This window comes from Mesoplodon densirostris, chromosome 5, assembly GCF_025265405.1.
Source record: "Mesoplodon densirostris isolate mMesDen1 chromosome 5, mMesDen1 primary haplotype, whole genome shotgun sequence".
NCBI classification, from domain to species: domain Eukaryota; kingdom Metazoa; phylum Chordata; class Mammalia; order Artiodactyla; family Ziphiidae; genus Mesoplodon; species Mesoplodon densirostris.
The window spans coordinates 49544266-49563783 of NC_082665.1; the positions used below are offsets into that span (position 1 = coordinate 49544266).

The 19518-nt window shown below is 38.3% G+C and overlaps 1 protein-coding gene across 7 annotated transcripts in view; it reads right to left on the reverse strand.

Moving 5' to 3' along the window:
- Positions 1-19518, reverse strand: part of SENP7 (SUMO specific peptidase 7) — a 163981-nt gene that overhangs the window by 115375 nt on the left and 29088 nt on the right. For 6 of the 7 annotated variants that reach the window (XM_060098721.1, XM_060098719.1, XM_060098718.1 and 3 more), the window contains exon 3: positions 11750-11848. The exons of the other annotated variant lie outside the window; for it this stretch is intronic. In XM_060098721.1, the coding sequence (XP_059954704.1) occupies positions 11750-11848 (99 nt within the window). The remainder of the gene's footprint in view (positions 1-11749; positions 11849-19518) is intronic. 7 annotated transcript variants of the gene reach the window in all.

Genomic DNA, 19518 nt, shown 5'->3' on the forward strand with positions numbered 1-19518 from the left:
TGCAGCTGCTGCCCAGGGGATACCCCTTAATCACCTGGCTCTGGTGGCCAATGGGGCATATGCTTGTAGGTCCCACAGGACTAAACCTAAGAGCAGAACAGTTTTTAACCAGCTATCCTCCCAGGTTACAGCACAGAGCAAACAAACAGAAACACCTGTCTGCCAGTCTTACTCTGAAAGAGGTATAGCTGTGTACTTTTTTTTTTTTTTTTTTTTTTGGCTGCATTGGGTCTTTGTTGCTGCACATGGCCTTTTTTCTCTAGTTGCAGCGAGAAGGGGCTTCTCCTTGTTGCAGTGCATGGGCTTCTCACTGCAGTGGCTTCTCTTTGTTGCGGAGCATGGGCCCAGTAGTTGTGGCTCGCGGGCTCTAGAGCGCAGGCTCAGGAGTTGTGGTGCACAGGCCTAGTTGCTCCACGGCATGTGGGATCCTCCCGGACCAGGGCTCAAACCCATGTCCCCTGCATTGGCAGGTGGATTCTTAACCACTGCGCCACCAGGGAAGTCCCTAGCTGTGTACTTTAAAAGCTGCTGCCTGGGAGTCTGGCTTCCAATCAGCCTGCATCTAGGTGCTAAGATCCTCCCGCTTGGGATACAGACAGGTCTTGTCACACTCTCAACTACTGGAAGCCACTAAAAACAAAGAAGACTGCTTGGACAATCACAGAGGTCTAAGAAACAACCAAGAGTTAGGACAGGATTAAAGGATAAGGTTCAGGTCCTATATAAGATCAGTCCTTCAAGACTGAGAGAGGTGGCTGTTTTATCTGATACATGGAAATTAACCAGAGAATGAAGGAAAATAAAGCAGAAAGATACATTACAAATGAAAGAACAAGATAAAACCTCAGAAAAAAACACCTTACTGACTGGAAGTAAGTGATCTACCTGATAAATAGTTCTAAAAATTAGTCATAAAGATGCTCACCAAAGTCAAAAGACCAATGCGTAAACAAAATGAAAATTTCAACAAAAAGAAAGAAAATACAAGAAAGTACCAAACAAATCACAGAACTGAAGAATATTAATAATTGAACTGAAAAATTCAATAGAGAGATCAACAGTAAACTAGATGACATGAAAGAAAGGATCAGTGAACTAGAAGACAGGGCAGTAGAATTCATCCAATCAAAGGATCAAAAAAAGAAAACAAAGAGTGAGCATATACTAAGGGACTTATAAGACAACATAAAGGAGAACAATATTCACATAATAGGAGTACCAAAAAGAGAAGGGGGGCAGAAAACTTATTTAAAGAAATACTGGTTGAGGGCTCCCCTGGTGGCGCAGTGGTTGAGAGTCCGCCTGCCGATGCAGGGGACATGGGTTCGTGCCCCGGTCCAGGAAGATCCCATATGCCACAGAGCAGCTAGGCCCGTGAGCCATGGCCGCTGAGTCTGCACGTCTGGAGCCTGTGCTCCGCAACGGGAGAGGCCACAACAGTGAGAGGCCTGCGTACCACAAAAAAAAAAAAAAGCATCTTGATTAGTTGCTAATAAATCTCTTTTTAAAAAAAAGAAAAGAAAAGAAAAGAAATACTGGTTGGAAACTTCCCTAACCTGCAGAAGGAAACCAACATCCACAGTCAGGAAGCCCAGAAAGTTCCAAATTATATGCATCTATAGAGAGCCACACCAAGGCACATTATAATTAGATTGTAAAACGTTAAAGACGAGGAGACAATCTAAAAAGCAACAAGAGAAAAAACAACTTCTTATATACAAGGGAACCCCCATAAGACTATCAGCAGATTTTTCAGCAGAAACTTTACAGGCCAGAAGGGAGTGTCTCAATATATTCAAAGTGCTGAAAGAAAAAAAAACTGCCAACCAAGGACACTCTACCCAGCAAAGTTGTCCTCCAGGACTGAAGGAGAGATAAAGAGCTCCAGACAAGCAAAAGGTAAAGTTCCAGAGAAGCACCACTAGATCTGCCACACATGAAATGTTGAAGGGCTTTCCTTAAGCCAAAAAAGGAACTAATTAGTTACAAGAAAACATATGAAAGTATAAATCAGAGTGGAAATAAGTGACTAGAGACTAAAGAGATAATAGGAAAGGTCAATGAAACTATCTTTTTGAAAAGATAACCCAAAAATGGCCTTTAGCTAGGCACAACAAGAAAAAAGGAGAGAGAACTCACAAAACAAAAACATCAAAAATTAGAGAGGAGATATTACTACTGATCACAGAACTATAAAAGATCATAAGAGACTACTATGAATTATATGCCAACAAATTGGACAACCTATAAGAAATGAATAAATTTCTAGAAACATAACCTACTAAGACTGAATTATGAAGAAAGAGAAAATATGAACAGAACAATTACTAGTAACAAGATTGAATCAGTAATCAAAAACCTCCCAACAAACAAAAGTCCAGGACCAGATGGAGTCCCTGGTGAAGTCTATCAAACATTTAGAGAAGAATTATTACTAATCCTTCTCAAACTCTTCCAAAAAAACAGAGGAGGAGGAAACACTCCCGAACTCATTTTATGAGGCCATCATTACCCTAATACCAAAACCAGACAAGGACACTACAAGAGAATTACAGGCCAATATGCTTGATGAACACAGATGCAAAAATCCTCAACAAAATATTAGCAAACTAAATTCAACAATACATTAAAAGGTTCACACATCATGAACAAGTCAGATTTATTCCAGGGATGCAAAAATGCTTCAAAATCCACAAATCAATCAATGTGATATATCACATTCATCAAATGAATGATGAAATCATATAATCATATCAATAGATGCAGAAAAAGCATTTGGCAAAATTCAACATCCATTCACCATAAAAACTCTCAACAAGGCAGGTATAGAGGGAATGTACCTCAATTATGTACGACAGGACATGTATAACAGGCCCACAGCTGATGTCATACTCAACAGTAAAAAGCTTAAAGCTTTTCCTCTAAGATCAGGAACAAAACAAAGATGGTCACTCTCACTACTTTTATTCAACAGAGTACTAGAAGCCCTAGGCAGAGCAATTAGGCAAGAAAAATAAATTAGAAGTATCCAAATTTGAAAAAAAGTAAAACTGTCTCTATTTGCAGATAACAAGATATCATACATAGAAAACCCTAAAGATCACACCAAAAAAACTGTTACAACTAATCAACGAATTCAGTACAGTTGCAGGATACAAAATCAACATACAAAAAAACAACTGCATTTCTACACACTTACAATAAACTACCTGAAAGAGAAATTAAGAAAATAGTCCAATTTACAACTGCAGTAAAAAGAATAAAATATCTAGGAGTAAACAACCCATACACTGAAAACTGTAAGACACTGATGAAAGAAATTGAAGAGATACAAATAAATGGAAACATATGCCATACTCATGGACTGGAAGAATTAATAATGATAAAATGGCCATACTACCCAAAGCAACTTACAGATTCATGCAATCCCTAACAACATTCCAACAGTATTTTTCACAGAAATGGAAAAAACTATCTTAAAATTTATTTGGAACCACAAAAGACCCTGAATAGCCAAAGCAATCTTAAGAAGAACAGAGCTGAAGACACCATAAGTCCTGATTTCAAACTATATTACAAAGCTATAGTAATCAAAACAGTATGGTACTGTCATAAAAACACAAAAATAGATCAACTGAACAGACTAGAGAGCCCAGAAATAAATCTACACATATATGGTCAATTAATTTATGATAAATAACCCAAGAATATACAGTTGGGAAAAGACAGTCTCTTCAATAAATTATGCTGGGAAAACTGAACAGCCATATGCAAAAGAATGAAACAGGATGCCTATCTTACACCATACACAAAAATCAACTCAAAATGGACTGACTGACTTGAACATAAAACCTGAAACTATAGAACTCCTAAAAGAAAACATAAAGGGTAAGTTCCTTGATATCAGTGTCTTAACAATGATTTTTTGGATTTGACACCTAGGCAAAGGCAATAAAAACAAAATAAACAAGTGAGACTACATCAACCTAAAAATGTCTGCACAGCAAAGGAAACCATCAACAATATGAAAAACAAATCTACAGAATTGGAGAAATTATTTCTGAAACATATAACTGATAGGAAGCTAACATCCAAAATATATAAAGAACTCATACAACTCAATAGCAAAAACAAAAGATCTGGGCTTCCCTGGTGGTGCAGTGGTTGAGAGTCTGCCTGCCGATGCAGGGTACACAGGTTCGTGCCCCAGTCCGGGAGGATCTCACATGCCACAGAGCGGCTGGGCCCGTGAGCCATGGCCGCTAAGCCTGCGCGTCAGGAGCCTGTGCTCCGCAACGGGAGAGGCCACAGCAGTGAGAGGCCCGCGTACCACAAAGAAAAACAAAACAAAACAAAACAAAAAGATCTAATTTAAAAATCGACAGATCTGAATAGAAATTTTTCCAAAGAAGACATACATATGGCCAACAGGTACATGAAAAGGGGCTCAACATCACTAAACACCATGGAAATGCAAATCAAAACCACAATGAACTACCTCCTCACACCTGGTAGAATGGCCATTATCAAAAAGACAAGACATAAAAAGAGGAGGCAAGGATGAGGAGAGGGACTTCCCTGGTGGTCCAGTGGTTAAGAATCCACCTTCTAGAAAAAAAAAAAAAGAAGAATCCACCTTCTGGGACTTCCCTGGTGGCGCAGTAGTTAAGAATCTGCCTGCTAATGCAGGGGACACGGATTCAATCCCTGGTCCAGGAAGATCCCACATGCTGCAGGGCAACTAAGCCTGTGCGCCACAACTACTGACTCTGCACTCTAGAGCCCATGAGCCACAACTACTGCAGCCTGGGTGCCTAGAGCCCATGCTCCGCAACAACAGAAGCCACCACAATGAGAAACCTGCCCACTGCAACAAAGAGTGGCCCTCACTAGCCGCAACTAGAGAAAAAAGCCCACACGCAGCAATGAAGACCCAACGCAGCCATAAATAAATAAATATATAAATTTATAAATTTATTAAAAAAAAGAATCTACCTTCCAATGCAGGGGACGCAGGTTCAATCCCTGGTTGGGGTGCTAAGATCCTACATGCTGCAGGACAGCTAAGCCTGTGTGTCGCAACTAATGAGCACGCATGCTCTGGAGCCCGCGTGCCACAAGAGAGCCCACATGCTACAACTACTGAGCCCGTGTGCTCTACAGCCTGTGCGCCACAACTACAGAGAAGCCCATGTGCTGCAACAGAAGATCCCGCGTGCCACAACTAAGACCTGACACAGCCAAATAAATAAATACTTAAAAAGAAAAAAAGGATGTGGAGAAAATGGAACCCTTGTGCACTGCTTGCAGGAATGTAAACTGGTAGAGACGCTATGGAAAATACTATGGAGGTTCCTCAAAAAAATTTTTAAAAACCACCATATGATTCAGCAATTCCATTTCCACTTCTGGGTATTTTTCCTTAGAAAACAAAATCACCACCTGAAAAAAAAATTATCGGCAACTCCATGCGCACTGCAATGTTATTTACAATAGCCAGGATGTGTAAACAATCTAAGTGTCCATCAATGGATGAATGGATAAACAAAATGTGGTATGTGTACATATATATATATATATATATATACACACACACACACACACACACACACACACTTTAATGGAATGTTATTCAACCATAAAAAAGAAGGAGATCTTGCCATTAGCAATAATAACATGGGTAGACTGTCAGGGCATTATACTACGTGAAATAAGTCAAACAGAGAAAAACAAATACTGTATGATCTCATTTATATGTGGAATTTTTTTTGAATCTTAATCCATTGATACAGAGAACAGATTTGTGGTTGCCAGAGGCAGGGGTTGAGAGCTGGAGGAAATGAGTGAAGATGGCCAAAAGGTACAAATTTCCAGTTATAAGTCCTGGGGACATAATGTACAGCATGGCGAAATAGTTAACAAAACTATACTATACATTTGAAACCTGCTAAGAGAGTAGATCTTAAAAGTCTCATCATGAGGAAAAAAAAAACTGTAACTATGTATGGTAATGTATGTTAACTAAACTTACTAAACTTACTGTGGCAATAATTTTGCAATTTAAATATGTATCAATCATTATGGCTTTCAGAGACAGTGAAGCTTGGGGAGCTCCCAGCTGGGAGAAGGACATCAGACCTCACTGTCTTCCCAGCCTTTCAATCCTCCTCCAAAGCCCCTAGATAAAATGGCTTGATCCCCAAAATAAATAAATAAATAAATAAATAACATCATCTTGTACACCTAAAACTAATACAGTGTTACATGTCAATTACATCTCAATATTAAAAAAATGTATCAGTATTTGGCTCACCAACTGTAACAAATGTACCACATTAATGCAAGATGTTAATAATAAGGAAACTGTGTGTGAGCATAGGGAAGGGCAGAATGAATATATGGGTACTGTTTGTACTATCCCTTCAATTTTTTGGTAAACCTGAAACAACTCTAAAAAATAGTCTATTATTTTTAAAAAACAAGTAAACTGACAGCACCAAGTACTGGTAAAGTTACAGAGCATCCAGAAGTCCCATACATTGCTGGTGGGAATGTAAAATGATATTCTGGAAATCAGTTTGCCAGTTAAACATACACTTACATATGACTCAGGAATCCCACTCCTAGGTATGTGCCCTAGAGAAATTTAGAAACTTCTGCTCACAAAAAAGATCTGTATACAAATATGTATAGCATCTTTATTCCTAACTGCCAAAAACTGGAAACAACCCATATGCCCTTCAGTGGTTAATGTCGGAATGGTTAAACAAACTATTGATATATACAACAACATGGATGAATCTCAATGGCATTATACTACGTTGAAAAAGCCACTCTCAAAACATTAAAAAATTACATACTCCATGATTGCATTCATGTGACATTCTGGAAAATACAGAACTACAGGTAGAGAAAACAACAATGTTACCATGGGTTAGGGATGGGGATAGGGAGTAACTAGACAGCACCAGGGAATTTTTTGGAGTGATAGAACTGTACGGTATCTTCACTGTGATGAGAGTCATATGAGTCTATACAGATCTTGTAACTCATAGGACTGTACACCAAGAAAAAAAAACAATAAATAAATACAAATATACACACACACACACCCCTTTATAATGGTGGTGGCTGCAAAAATGTATACCTTTGTCAAAATTCAGAGAACACGGGCCTCCCTGGTGGCGCAAGTGGTTGAGAGTCCGCCTGCCGATGCAGGGGACACGGGTTCGTGCCCCGGTCTGGGAGGATCCCATATGCCGCGGAGCGGCTGGGCCCGTGAGCCATGGCCGCTGAGCCTGCGCGTCCGGAGCCTGTGCTCCACAACGGGGGAGGCCACAACAGTGAGAGGCCCGCATACCGCAAAAAAAAAAAAAAAAAAAAAAAAAAAAAAAAAAAAAAAAAAAAAAAATTCAGAGAACACTTAAAATGGATTAATTTAATTATATGTAAATTAATTGCCAATAAAATATATTTTTAAAAGGGCAAAAAATTTGAACAGACACTTCACAAAAAAAGAAAACATACAACAGCTAATCAACATATGAAAATATTTTAACACCATTAGTCAGCAGGGCAAAGCAAATTAAAACCAATTAAAAACAATCCCAAAAGTCCATCAACAGAATAATTAGATAAATTGTGTTATACTCATAGAATATTACTTAGCAGTAAAAAGAAACAAACTGGGCTTCCCTGGTGGCACAGTGGTTAAGAATCTGCCTGCCAATGCAAGAGACACAGTTTTGAGCTCTGGTCCGGGAAGATCCCACATACCGTGGAGCAACTAAGCCCATGTGCCACAACTACTGAGCCTGCACTCTAGAGCCCACAAGCCACAACTACTGAGCCCACATGCCACAACTATTGAAGCCCGTGTGCCTAGAGTCTGCAACAAGAGAAGCCACCACGATGAGAAGCCCACGCACCACAACAAAGAGTACCCCCCCTGCTCACAGCAACTGCTGATAGATAGAAAACAGGAATGAGTTTCAATATTTTACTAAGCAAAAGAAGGCAAACACAAAAGAGTATACACTATACGAATAGGCAAAACTATCTTACAGATATAGACATCAGAAAATTGGTTGTCAGGAACAGGGTGGGAATAGGGACAGCGGGCAAAGAGAAGATACAATGGTAAGGGGCATAAGGGAACTTTCAAGGCTCACGACAATGCTCTATTTCACTGAGATATTGGTTGCATATGTTACATTAGTCAAAGCTCATCCAATTATACACCTAAGATCTGTGCAGCCTGCTTTATATAATTGTATCTCAGTTAATATCAAAAATAAACAAGTAAGTTAAAATTCTGCTGAAGATTACGGAGAGTGGCATTTATCCCTTTTTCTTTCACTGAAACCTACGGCATGTGGGAGAAACAACAAAGCAAGATTTTGGTACTGCCTCAAACCCTACAAACCATGAAGCACACTTAACAAATACTGTTATGTCTAAAGCAACATGGGAGCAAGGTAAAGCTGACACATTTGCCACTTCAAATCTCAAACAGGATGTAGATTTCCCAAAAGTTAAGTATCACTATCCTAAGGAACACGTGCAACTAGAGTGGGAAACTAGTCATAGGAAAAGAAAATATGTCTCTGAGGAGGCCTTGTTTCACTCAGTGGGTAGAGAGAAATAGGAGAAAATAAACCATTACTCCTCAGGAAAAGGAGACTGCTGAAATGAAAAGGAGTTAAGGAAAGAGAAGACGGCAGATTATATAACATAGAGACTTAATACCTAAAGGGCTCTCTGAGGACTTCCCTGGTGGCACAGTGGTTAACAATCCGACTGCCAATGCAGGGGACATGGGTTCGAGCCTGGTCCAGGAAGATTCCACATGCCACGGAGCAACTACTAAGTCCATGTGCAACAACTACTGAGCCTGTGCTCTAGAGCCCACAAACCACAACTACTGAGCCCTCATGCGACAACTACTGAAGCCCACATGCCTAGAGCCCGTGCTCCGCAACAAGAGAAGCCACTGCAGTGAGAAGCACGTGCACCGCAACAAAGAGTAGCCCCCACTCACCGCAACTGGAGAAAGCCCGCGCGTAGCAACAAAGACCCAATGCAGCCAAAAATAAATAAATAAAATAAATAAATTTATTTTTTAAAAAAGATCTCTCTGGTGATCCACATCTGCCTCTTGAAGGCCAAATACTAAAGGAAGATTATATGACCCAAGGGTAAAGGAAAAAACACATTTAGTAAGACACTCCTTAAGAAAACAAACCCAACAAAAAGCATCCATCTACTTCCAAGAGACTGTGTGTGTGTGTGTGTGTGTGTATTTCTTATTTTTACTCCATTCCGTATTCTAAAACATAAAGTAAAATATATAAATGCAGAGATCAAATTTTCTTAAAATAATGTATTTTGGGGACTTCCCTGGTGGTCCAGTGGTTAAGAATCTGCCTTCCAATGCAGGGGAAGCAGGTTCAGTCCCTGGTCCAGGAACTAAGATCCCACATGCCATGGGGCAAGTAAGCCTACACACTGCAACTACTGAGCCACGTGCCACAACCAGAGAGCCCACGGACCGCAACGAAAGATCCCCAAAACTAAGACCCAATGCAACCAAAAATAAATAAATAAATATATTTTTTTTAAAGCTTAAAAAATAATAATGTATTTTTTTCTTCTACTGACAACAATTTTACTGCCTGATAATATCCAGTAATAGTAAACCTGTAGAAGTATGGGAGCTCTCACTGGTGGCAATATAAATTGGTGCAAATCTTCTGTGAGACAATTTTGCAATATTCATTAAAATTTAATATACAAACTTCCTTAGACCCAGTAATCCCACTCAAAAATGGTTCCCTGTTCACGAAAAATGAAGGTCTTGCAATATTGTTTCTGTCAGCAAAACTCTAGAAACAACCAAATTGTCTAATATCAGTGCACTAAGTGAATAAATTATTGTATATAGTATATTTTTGGAGTATTGCAAAGCCAATAAAAAATAAATAAAAGAGATAGATCTAAATGTGTTAAAATAGAAGAAAAAATTAACAATATTACTAATAGTACAGTATTACTATGTATTTCATGATCCCTCTTAAGCAATGATCAAAAAATAATATAGAGTCGTATGGGGGCAATATGCTTTCTTTTCCTTGAAAGGAATGAAAAAAAACTGTCAGTAGTGACTGCATTTAAGAAATAGTCCCATTTATTATTTCCCTTTTTTGTACCCTGTATAAAAAGCAAATGCATTATTTAATTACTAAATTTTTAAATAATGTTAGGGAATTCCTTGGTGGTCTAGTGGTTAGGACTCCGTGCTTTCACTGCTGAGGGCATGGGTTCAATCCCTGGTCAGGGAACTAAGATCCTGCAAGCCATGCAGTACGGCCAAAATAAATAAATATATAAATAATGTTAAAGCAACTAATACTAACAACAAATCTTTCCTCTGAGAACAAGTTATAATAAATGGTTAATTTTTCTTGTCTGTAACAAAAACACATATATTCAAGGTGATTTAAAGTCTGTTATCCTAAAATTCTCCTGTTATGAGCTGAACTGTCTCTGCCAAAATTCATATGTTGACATCCTAACCTTTAATATGACTGTATGTGGAGATAGGGCCTTTACATAGGTAATGAAGTTTAAATGAGGTCATAAGGGTAGGACCCTAATCCTATAAGACTAGTGTCCTTATAAGAAGAGGAAGAAACTCTAGGGATGTGGGTGCACAGAAAAGAGGCCATATGAGGGACAAAGCAAGAAGATAGCCATCTGTAAGCCAAGGAGAGAGGCCTTAGTGAAATGAACCCTGCCAGCACCTTGATTTTGGACTTCCAGCCTCCAGACCTGTGAGAAAATAACTTTCTGTTGTTTAAGCCATCTGACCTGTGGTCTTTCGTTATGTTAGCGCTAGTAGACTAATATGTATATCCTCAAATGGAGGATTAGAAAATCTTAGAAAAATTCTATTTTTAAAACCTTGACCATGAGTTGTGCCAGTCAAGAAAAAAAAAAAACTTATAAAGTGCTATCTTAAGCTTTATTCATGAGAACTCTATAGTAATACTTAATAGTGATAAAATTAGTCCAGATTTATAATCAGAATAACTTTTAAGATATAGTTGTGTCAGACTGGGATGAATTGGGAGATTGAGATTGACATCTGGGTCAATCAACTTCATACGCCGCTGCATATGAAATAGATAACTAGTGAGGACTTCCTGTATAGCACAGGGAACTCTACTTGGTGCTCTGTGGTGACCTGGATGGGAGGAAATCCAAAAGGGAGGGGATATGTGTATACATATGGCTGGTTCACTTTGCTGTGCAGCAGGAGCTAGCACAACATTGTAAAGCAACTGTACCCCAATAAAAAATAAATATTTTTAAATATATATATATATACACAAACACACATATAGTTGTGTCACCCTTTAAGATGTACCCTCTCAAATTTATAAAATGGAGAAAAAGAGCAAAGGATTCTAATAAGATTAATATTCTCATAAATTTAAAATATACCTTACAATAATGAGATTTAAATTCATGAAGGAAACAACCATGCGTAATAAGATGTTCTTAGATTTAAACTGAAAAAGACCCTAACCTCAAAGCATCACTTCAACATTTGCCAGAAATAAATTGAAAACCTGCAATTAGAAAACAAAAAAAAAGACATATAAGAAAATTAAAATTCAGCTTTATTAAATTATTTTAAACATACCAAGTAACACCACATACTTAAAAGGAAATAGTTTTTATTTACCCCCTGCAAAGAAAGATCCCAGCGTTCTGAGCTTCTGAGTTTGGACAATGGTGACTTAACACAAACATCCTCTGGTTTTGCATTTAACATCTTTTTTATCTGAAACCAGAATGAGAAAATAACCAGTTTAACTGAAATATAAATAAGAGCTGAATGAGCTAACAGAACCATTATATTACTTGCATTAATATTTTGGTATTAGTTTTAAAGAGTTTTAAATTCAGTGCTTAGTTTATAGGTAGTCGAATATAATTTTATAAAAAGCCTCTCTCATTCAGTAAAAAAGTAGATAAATGAAGTATCACAATAACGTTTTTTTTAACATCCTTATTGCAGGATATTTGCTTTACATTCTTGTGTTAGTTTCTGCTATAAAACAAAGAGAATCAGCTATACGTATACATATATCCCCATATCCCCTCCCTCCTGTGTCTCCCTCCCACACTCCCTATCCCAATGCTCTAGATGGTCACAAAGCACTGAGCTGGTCTCCCTGTGCTACGCAGTTGCTTCCGACGAGCTGTCTATTTTACATTTCGTAGTGTATATATGTCAATGCCACTCTCTCACTTCGTCCCAGATTACGCTTCCCCCTCCCTGTGTCCCCAAATCCATTCTCTACGTCTGTGCCTTTTTTCCTGTCCTGCCCCTAGGTTCTTCAGAACCTTTTTCTTTTCAACTTTCTATATATATGTGTTAGCATACGGTATTTGTTTTTCTCTTTCTGACACACTTCACTCTCTATGACAGACTCTAGGTCCATCCACCTCACTACAAATAACTCAATTTCGTTTCTTTTTATGGCTGAGTAATATTCCATTGTATATATGTGCCATATCTTCTTTATCCATTCATCTGTAGATGGACACTTAGGTTGCTTCCATGTCCTGGCTATTGTAATTAGAGCTGCAGTGAACATTGTGGTACATGACTCTTTTTGAATTATGGTTTTCTCAGGGTATACGCCCAGTAGCAGGATTGCTGGGTCATATGGTAGTTCTATTTTTAAGTTTTTTAAGGAACCTCCATACTGTTCTCCATAGTGGCTGTATCAAGTTACATTCCCACCAACATTGCAGGAGGGTTCCCTTTTCTCCACACCCTCTCCAGCATTTACTGTTTGTAGATTTTTTGATGATAGCCATTCTGACTGGTGTGAGGTGATACCTCATTGTAGTTTTGATTTGCATTTCTCTAATGATTAGTGATGTTGAGCATCCTTTCATGTGTTTGTTAACAATCTGTATACATTCTAAGGAGAAATGTGTATTTAGCTCTTTGGCCCATTTTCGGATTGCATTGTTTGTTTTTTTGTTATTGAGTTGCATGGGCTGCTTGTATATTTTGAAGATTAATCCTTTGTCAGTTGCTACCTTTGCAAATATTTTCTCCCATTTGAGGGCTGTCTTTTCATCTTATGGTTTCCTTTGCTGTGCAAAAACTTTTAAGTTTCCTTAGATCCCATTTGTTTATTTTTCTTTTTATTCCCATTACTCTAGGCAGCGGGTCAAAAAAGATCTTGCCGTGATTTATATCATAGAGTGTTCTATGTTTTCCTCTAAGAGTTTTAAAGTGTCTGGCCTTACATTTAGGTCTTTAATCAATTTTGAGTTTATTTTTGTGTATGGTGTTAGGGAGTGTTCTTTTTTTTTTTTCTTTTTTTTTTTTTTTTTTTTTCTTTTTGCGGTATGCGGGCCTCTCACTGTTGTGGCCTCTCCCGTTGCGGAGCACAGGCTCCGGATGCGCAGGCCCAGCGGCCATGGCTCACGGGCCCAGCCGCTCCGCGGCATATGGGATCCTCCCAGACCGGGGCACGAACCTGTATCCCCTGCATCAGCAGGCGGACTCTCAACCACTGCGCCACCAGGGAGGCCCTAGGGAGTGTTCTTATTTCATTCTTTTACATGTACCTGTCCAGTTTTCCCAGCACCACTTACTGAAGAGGTTGTCTTTTCTCCACTATATATTCTTGCCTCCTTTATCAAAGATAAGGTGACCATATGTGTGTGGATTTATCTCTGGGCTTTCTATCCTGTTCCACTGATTTATATTTCTGTTTTTCTGCCAGTACCATACTGTCTTAATTACTGTAGCTTTGTAGTATACTCTGAAGGCAGGGAGCCTGATTCCTCCAGCTCCATTTTTCTTTCTCAACATTCCTTTGGCTATTAGGAGTCTTTTGTGTTTCAATACAAATTTTGAAATTTGTTGTTCTAGTTCTGTGAAAAATGCCATTGGTAGTTTGATAGGGATTGCACTGAATCTGTAAATTGCTTTGGGTAGTATAGTCATTTTCACAATGTTGATTATTCCAATCCAAGAACATGATATATCTCTCCATCTGTTCACATCATCCTTAATTTCTTTCATCAGTGTCTTATAGTTTTCTGAATACAGATCTTTTTTTCGCCTTAAGTAGGTATATTCCTAGGTATTTTATTCTTTTTGTTGCAATGGTAAATGTGAGTGTTTCCTTAATTTCTCTTTCAGATTTTTCATCATTAGTTTAAATGAATGCAAGAGATTTCCGTGTATTAATTTTGTATCCTGCTACATTACCAAACTCACAGATTAGCTCTAGTAGTTTTCTGGTAGCATATTTAGGACTCTCTATGTACAGTATCATTTCGTTTGCAAACAGTGACAGTTTTACTTCTTTTCTGATTTGGATTCCTCTTATTTCTTTTTCTTTTCTGCCTGCTGTGGCTGAAACTTCCAAAACTATGTTGAATAACAGTGGTGAGAGTGGACAACCTTGTCTCCTTCCTGATCTTGGTGGAAATGGTTTCACTTTTTCACCATTGAAAATTATGTTGGCTGTTGGTTTGTCATATATAGTCTTTATTATGTGGAGGTAAGTTCCCTCTATGACTACTTTCTGGAGGGTTTTTATCATAAATCAGTGTTGAATTTTGTGGAAACCTTTTTCTGCATCTATTGAACTTATCATACGGTTTTTATCCTTCAGTTGGTTAATATGGTGTATCACCTTGATGGGTTTGCATATATTGAAGAATCCTTGCATTACTGGGACAAAACCCACTTGATCATGGTGTATGATCCTTTTAATGAGCTGTTGGATTCTGTTTGCTAGTATTTCGTTGAGGATTTTTGCATCTATGTACATCAGTGATATTGGCCTGTAGTTTTGTGTTTGTTTTTTTTTTTTTTTGACACATTGTCTGGTTGTGGTATCAGGGTGATGGTGGCCTCGTAGAATGAGTTTGCAGGTGTTTCTCCCTCTGTTAAATTTTGAAAGTTTGAGAAGGATAGGTGTTAGCTCTTCTCTAAATGTTTGATAGAATTCGCCTGTGAAGCCATCTGGTCCTGGGCTTTTCTTTGTTGGAAGATTTTTAATCACAGTTTCAATTTCACTGCTTCTGACTGGTCTGTTTATATTTTCTATTTCTTCCTGGTTCAGTCTCAGAAGGTTGTGCTTTTCTAAGAATTTGTCCATTTCTTCCAGGTTGTGCATTTTACTGGCATATGGTTGCTTGTAGTAATCTCTCATGATCCTTTGTATTTCTACAGTGTCAGTTGTTAGTTCTCCTTTTTCATTCCTAATTCTATTGATTTGAGTCTTCTCCCATTTTTGCTTGATGAGTCTGGCTAATGGTTTATCAATTTTGTTCATCTTATCAAAGAACCACCTTTTAGTTTTATTGATCTTTGCTATCGTTTCCTTCATTTCTTTTTCATTCATTTCAGATCTGATCTTTACGATTTATTTCCTTCTGCTAACTTTGGGGGTTTTTTGTTCTTCTTTCTCCAATTGCTTTTAGGTGTAAGGTTAGCTTGTTTATTTGAGATGTTTCTTGTTTCATGAGGTAGGATTGTATTGCTATAAACTTCGCTCTTAGAACTGCTTTTTCTGCATCCCATAGGTTTTGGGTTGTCGTGTTTTCATTGTCATTTGTTTCTAGGTATTTTCTGATTTCCTCTTTGATTTCTTCAGTGATCTCTTGGTTATTTAGTAGTGTATTGTTTAACTTCGATGTGTTTCTATTTTTTACAGATTTTTTCCTGTAATTGATATCTAGTCTCATAGCGTTGTGGTTGAAAAAAATACTTAACATGATTTCAATTTTCTTAAACTTACCAAGGCTTGATTTGTGACCCAAGATGTGATCTATCCTGGAGAATGTTCCATGAGCACTTGAGAAGAAAGTGTATTCTGTTGTTTTGGGATGGAATGTCCTATAAGTATCAATTAAGTCCGTCTTGTTTAATGTATCATTTAAAGCTTGTGTTTATTTATTTTCATTTTGGATGATCTGGCCATTAGTGAAAGTGGGGTGTGAAAGTCCCCTACTATGATTGTGTTACTGTCGATTTCCCCTTTTATGGCTGTTAGCATTTGCCTTATGTATTGAGGTGCACCTATGTTGGGTGCATAAATATTTACAGTTGTTATATCTTCTTCTTGGATTGATCCCTTGATCATTATGTAGTGGCCTTCTTTGTCTCTTGTAATAGTCTTTATTTTAAAGTCTATTTTGTCTGATATAAGAATTGCTACTCCAGCTTTCTTTTGATTTCCATTTGCATGGAATATCTTTTTCCATCCCCTCACTTTCAGTCTGTATGTGTCCCTAGGTCTGAAGTGGGTCTCTTGTAGACAGCATATATACGGGTCTTGTTTTTGTATCCATTCAGCCAATCTGTGTCTTTTGGTGGGAGCATTTAGTCCATTTACATTTAAGGTAGTTATCGATATGTATGTTCCTATTCCCATTTTCTTAATTGTTTTCGGTTTGTTTTTGTAGGTCTTTTCCTTCACTTGTGTTTCCTGCCTAGAGAAGTTCCTTTAGCATTTGTTGTAAACCTGGCTTGGTGGTGCTGAATTCTCTTAGCTTTTGCTTGTCTGTAAAGGTTTTAATTTCTCTGTCAAATCTGAGTGAGATCCTTGCTGGGTAATCTTGGTTGTAGGTTTTTCCCTTTCATTACTTTAAATATGTCCTGCCACACCCTTCTGGCTTGCAGAGTTTCTGCTGAAAGATCGGCTGTTAACCTTATGGGGATTCCCTTGTATATTATTTGTTGTTTTTCCCTTGCTGCTTTTAATATTTTTTCTTTGTATTTAATTTTTGATAGTTTGATTAATATGTGTCTTGGCATGTTTCTCCTTGAATTTATCCTGTATGGGAATCTCTGCACTTCCTGGAGTTGACTATTTCCTTTCCCATATTAGGGAAGGTTTCAACTATAATCTCTTCAAATATTTTCTCAGTCTCTTTCTTTTTCTTTTCTTCTTCTGGGACCCCTATAATTCGAATGTTGGTGCATTTAATGTTGTCCCAGAGGTCTCTGAGACTGTCCTCAATTCTTTTCATTCTTTTTTCTTTATTCTGCTCTGCAATAGTTATTTCCAGTATTTTATCTTCCAGGGCACTTATCTGTCCTTCTGCCTCAGTTATTCTGCTATCAATTCCTTCTAGAGAATTTTTAATTTCATTTATTGTGTTGTTCATCATTGTTTATTTGCTCTTTAGGTCTTCTGGGTCCTTCTTAAACGTTTCTCGTATTTCCTCCATTCTATTTCTAAGATTTTGAATCATCTTTACTATCATTACTCTGAATTCTTTTTCAGGTAGACTGCCTATTTCCTCTTCATTGGTTTGGTCTGGTGGGTTTTTACCTTGCTCCTTCATCTGCTGTGTATTTCTGTCTTCTCATTTTGTTTAACTTACTGTGTTTGGGGTCTCCTTTTCGCAGGCGGCAAGTTCATACTTCCCGTTGTTTTTGGTGTCTGCCCCAGTTGGTAAGGTTGGTTCAGTGGGTTGTGTAGGTTTCCTGGTGGAGCGGACTGGTGCCTGTGTTCTGGTGGATTAGGCTGCAACTCATCTTTCCGGTGGACAGGACCACAGCCAGTGGTGTGTTTTGGGGTGTCTGTGAACTTACTATCATTTTAGGCAGCCTCCCTGCTAATGGATGGGGTTGTGCTCCTGTCTTGCTAGTTGTTTGGCACAGGGTATCCAGCACTATAGCTTGCTGATCGTTGAGTGGAGCTGGCTCGTAGCGTTGAGATGGAGATCTCTGGGAGAGCTTCCACCGTTTGATATTACATGGGGCTGGGAAGTCTCTGGTGGACCAATATCCTGAACTCAGCTCTCCCACCTCAGAGGCTCAGGCCTGACACCCAGCCAGAGCACCAAGACCCTGTCAGCCACGCAGCTCAGAAGAAAAGGTAGAAATAGGAAGGGAGACAGGGAGGGAGGGAGGAAGGGAGGGAGATAGGGATAAAAGGAAGGCAGGCAGGCAGGAAGGAAGGAAGGAAGGGAGGAAGGAGGAGAAGAATATAAAATAAAATAATTAAAATAAAAAAATTTTTAATATTAAAAAGAAAAAAAAAGGAAAGGAAGAAGAGAGTAACCAAACCAAAAACAAATCCACCAATGATAACAAGCGTGAAAAACTACACCCAAAAAAAACAAAAAAACTGATAGAACCCTAGGACAAATTCTAAAAGCAAAGCTATACAGACAAAATCACTGAAAGCATATACATACACACTCACAAAAAGAGAAAAAGGAAAAATATATATATATTAAAAAAAAGGAAGAGAGCAACCAAATCAATGAACAAATCTACCCATGATAATAAGCTCTAAATACTAAACTAAGATAAACATAAATCCAGAAACAAATTAGATGCAGAATGGAAACCCCAAGCCTACAGTTGCTCCCAAAGTCCATCACCTCAGTTTTGGGATGATTCATTGTCTATTCAGGTATTCCAGAGATGCAGGGTACATCAAATTGATTGTGGAGATTTAATCTGCTGCTCCTGCCCAGAGGTGCAAGTCCCATCCCTATCCTTTTGTCTCTGTTTTTCCTTTTTTCTTTTGCCCTACCCAGGTACGTGGGGAGTTTCTTGCCTTTTGGGAAGTCTGAGGTCTTCTGCCAGCATTCAGTAGGTGTTCTGTAAGAGCTGTTCCACATGTAGATGTATTTTTGATATATCTGTGGGGAAGGTGATCTCGACGTCTTACTCCTCTGCCATCTTGAAGGTTCCCCCCATAATAACTTCTTAACTATTCTTACTTGCAGTTTCTTCCCCTTCTAATCTTTCAAACGCTGTCCCCAGAGGTCTCTAACACACAAATCTAATTATGGCTACAATCTTAAAATACAACAATAGCGCCCATTACTTATATATAAAACTCTTTTAACAATCTGGGCTCTTTGACATCATCCAAATATCACAAACTCTACACCCCAACCCCACTGAATTTGCTCAACCTTCTTCAAGCATACATCTCTACACCTCTGTACGTACTGCTCCTTCAACCTAGAATGCTCTTCCCTCTATTTCTCCCCTGTTAAATACCTCAGATTCTGCACAAAATTATTCTCTTATCCACACAGTCAACACTCCCACACCAAGGCGTTCCTTTCTCTGGGTGTTAGTACTTGGTAGTTTGTATTAACACATATCATACTATATTATAATTATTTGTCTACATGTCTGTCTTCTTCTCCAGACTGTGGAGGTCCTTAAAGAGAGTACCCTTAGTCACCTTTACATCTCCAAAGTGTATGGCTCATGATACTGAATAAACAAATGAATGGATGGATACAGTGTAGCCACAAGTTTGAAATCATTTGTTTAGAACTTAAAATAATTTAACTTTCACATTATAAATGATGGTTAAGCATCAAGTTCAGCTTATTACATAACATGTAATAAGCACTGTATCAACTACAACCAGTGACAACAATAAAATGACTTCAACGAGAGTAAAGCATAAGTTAGGAGGATAAAATAAA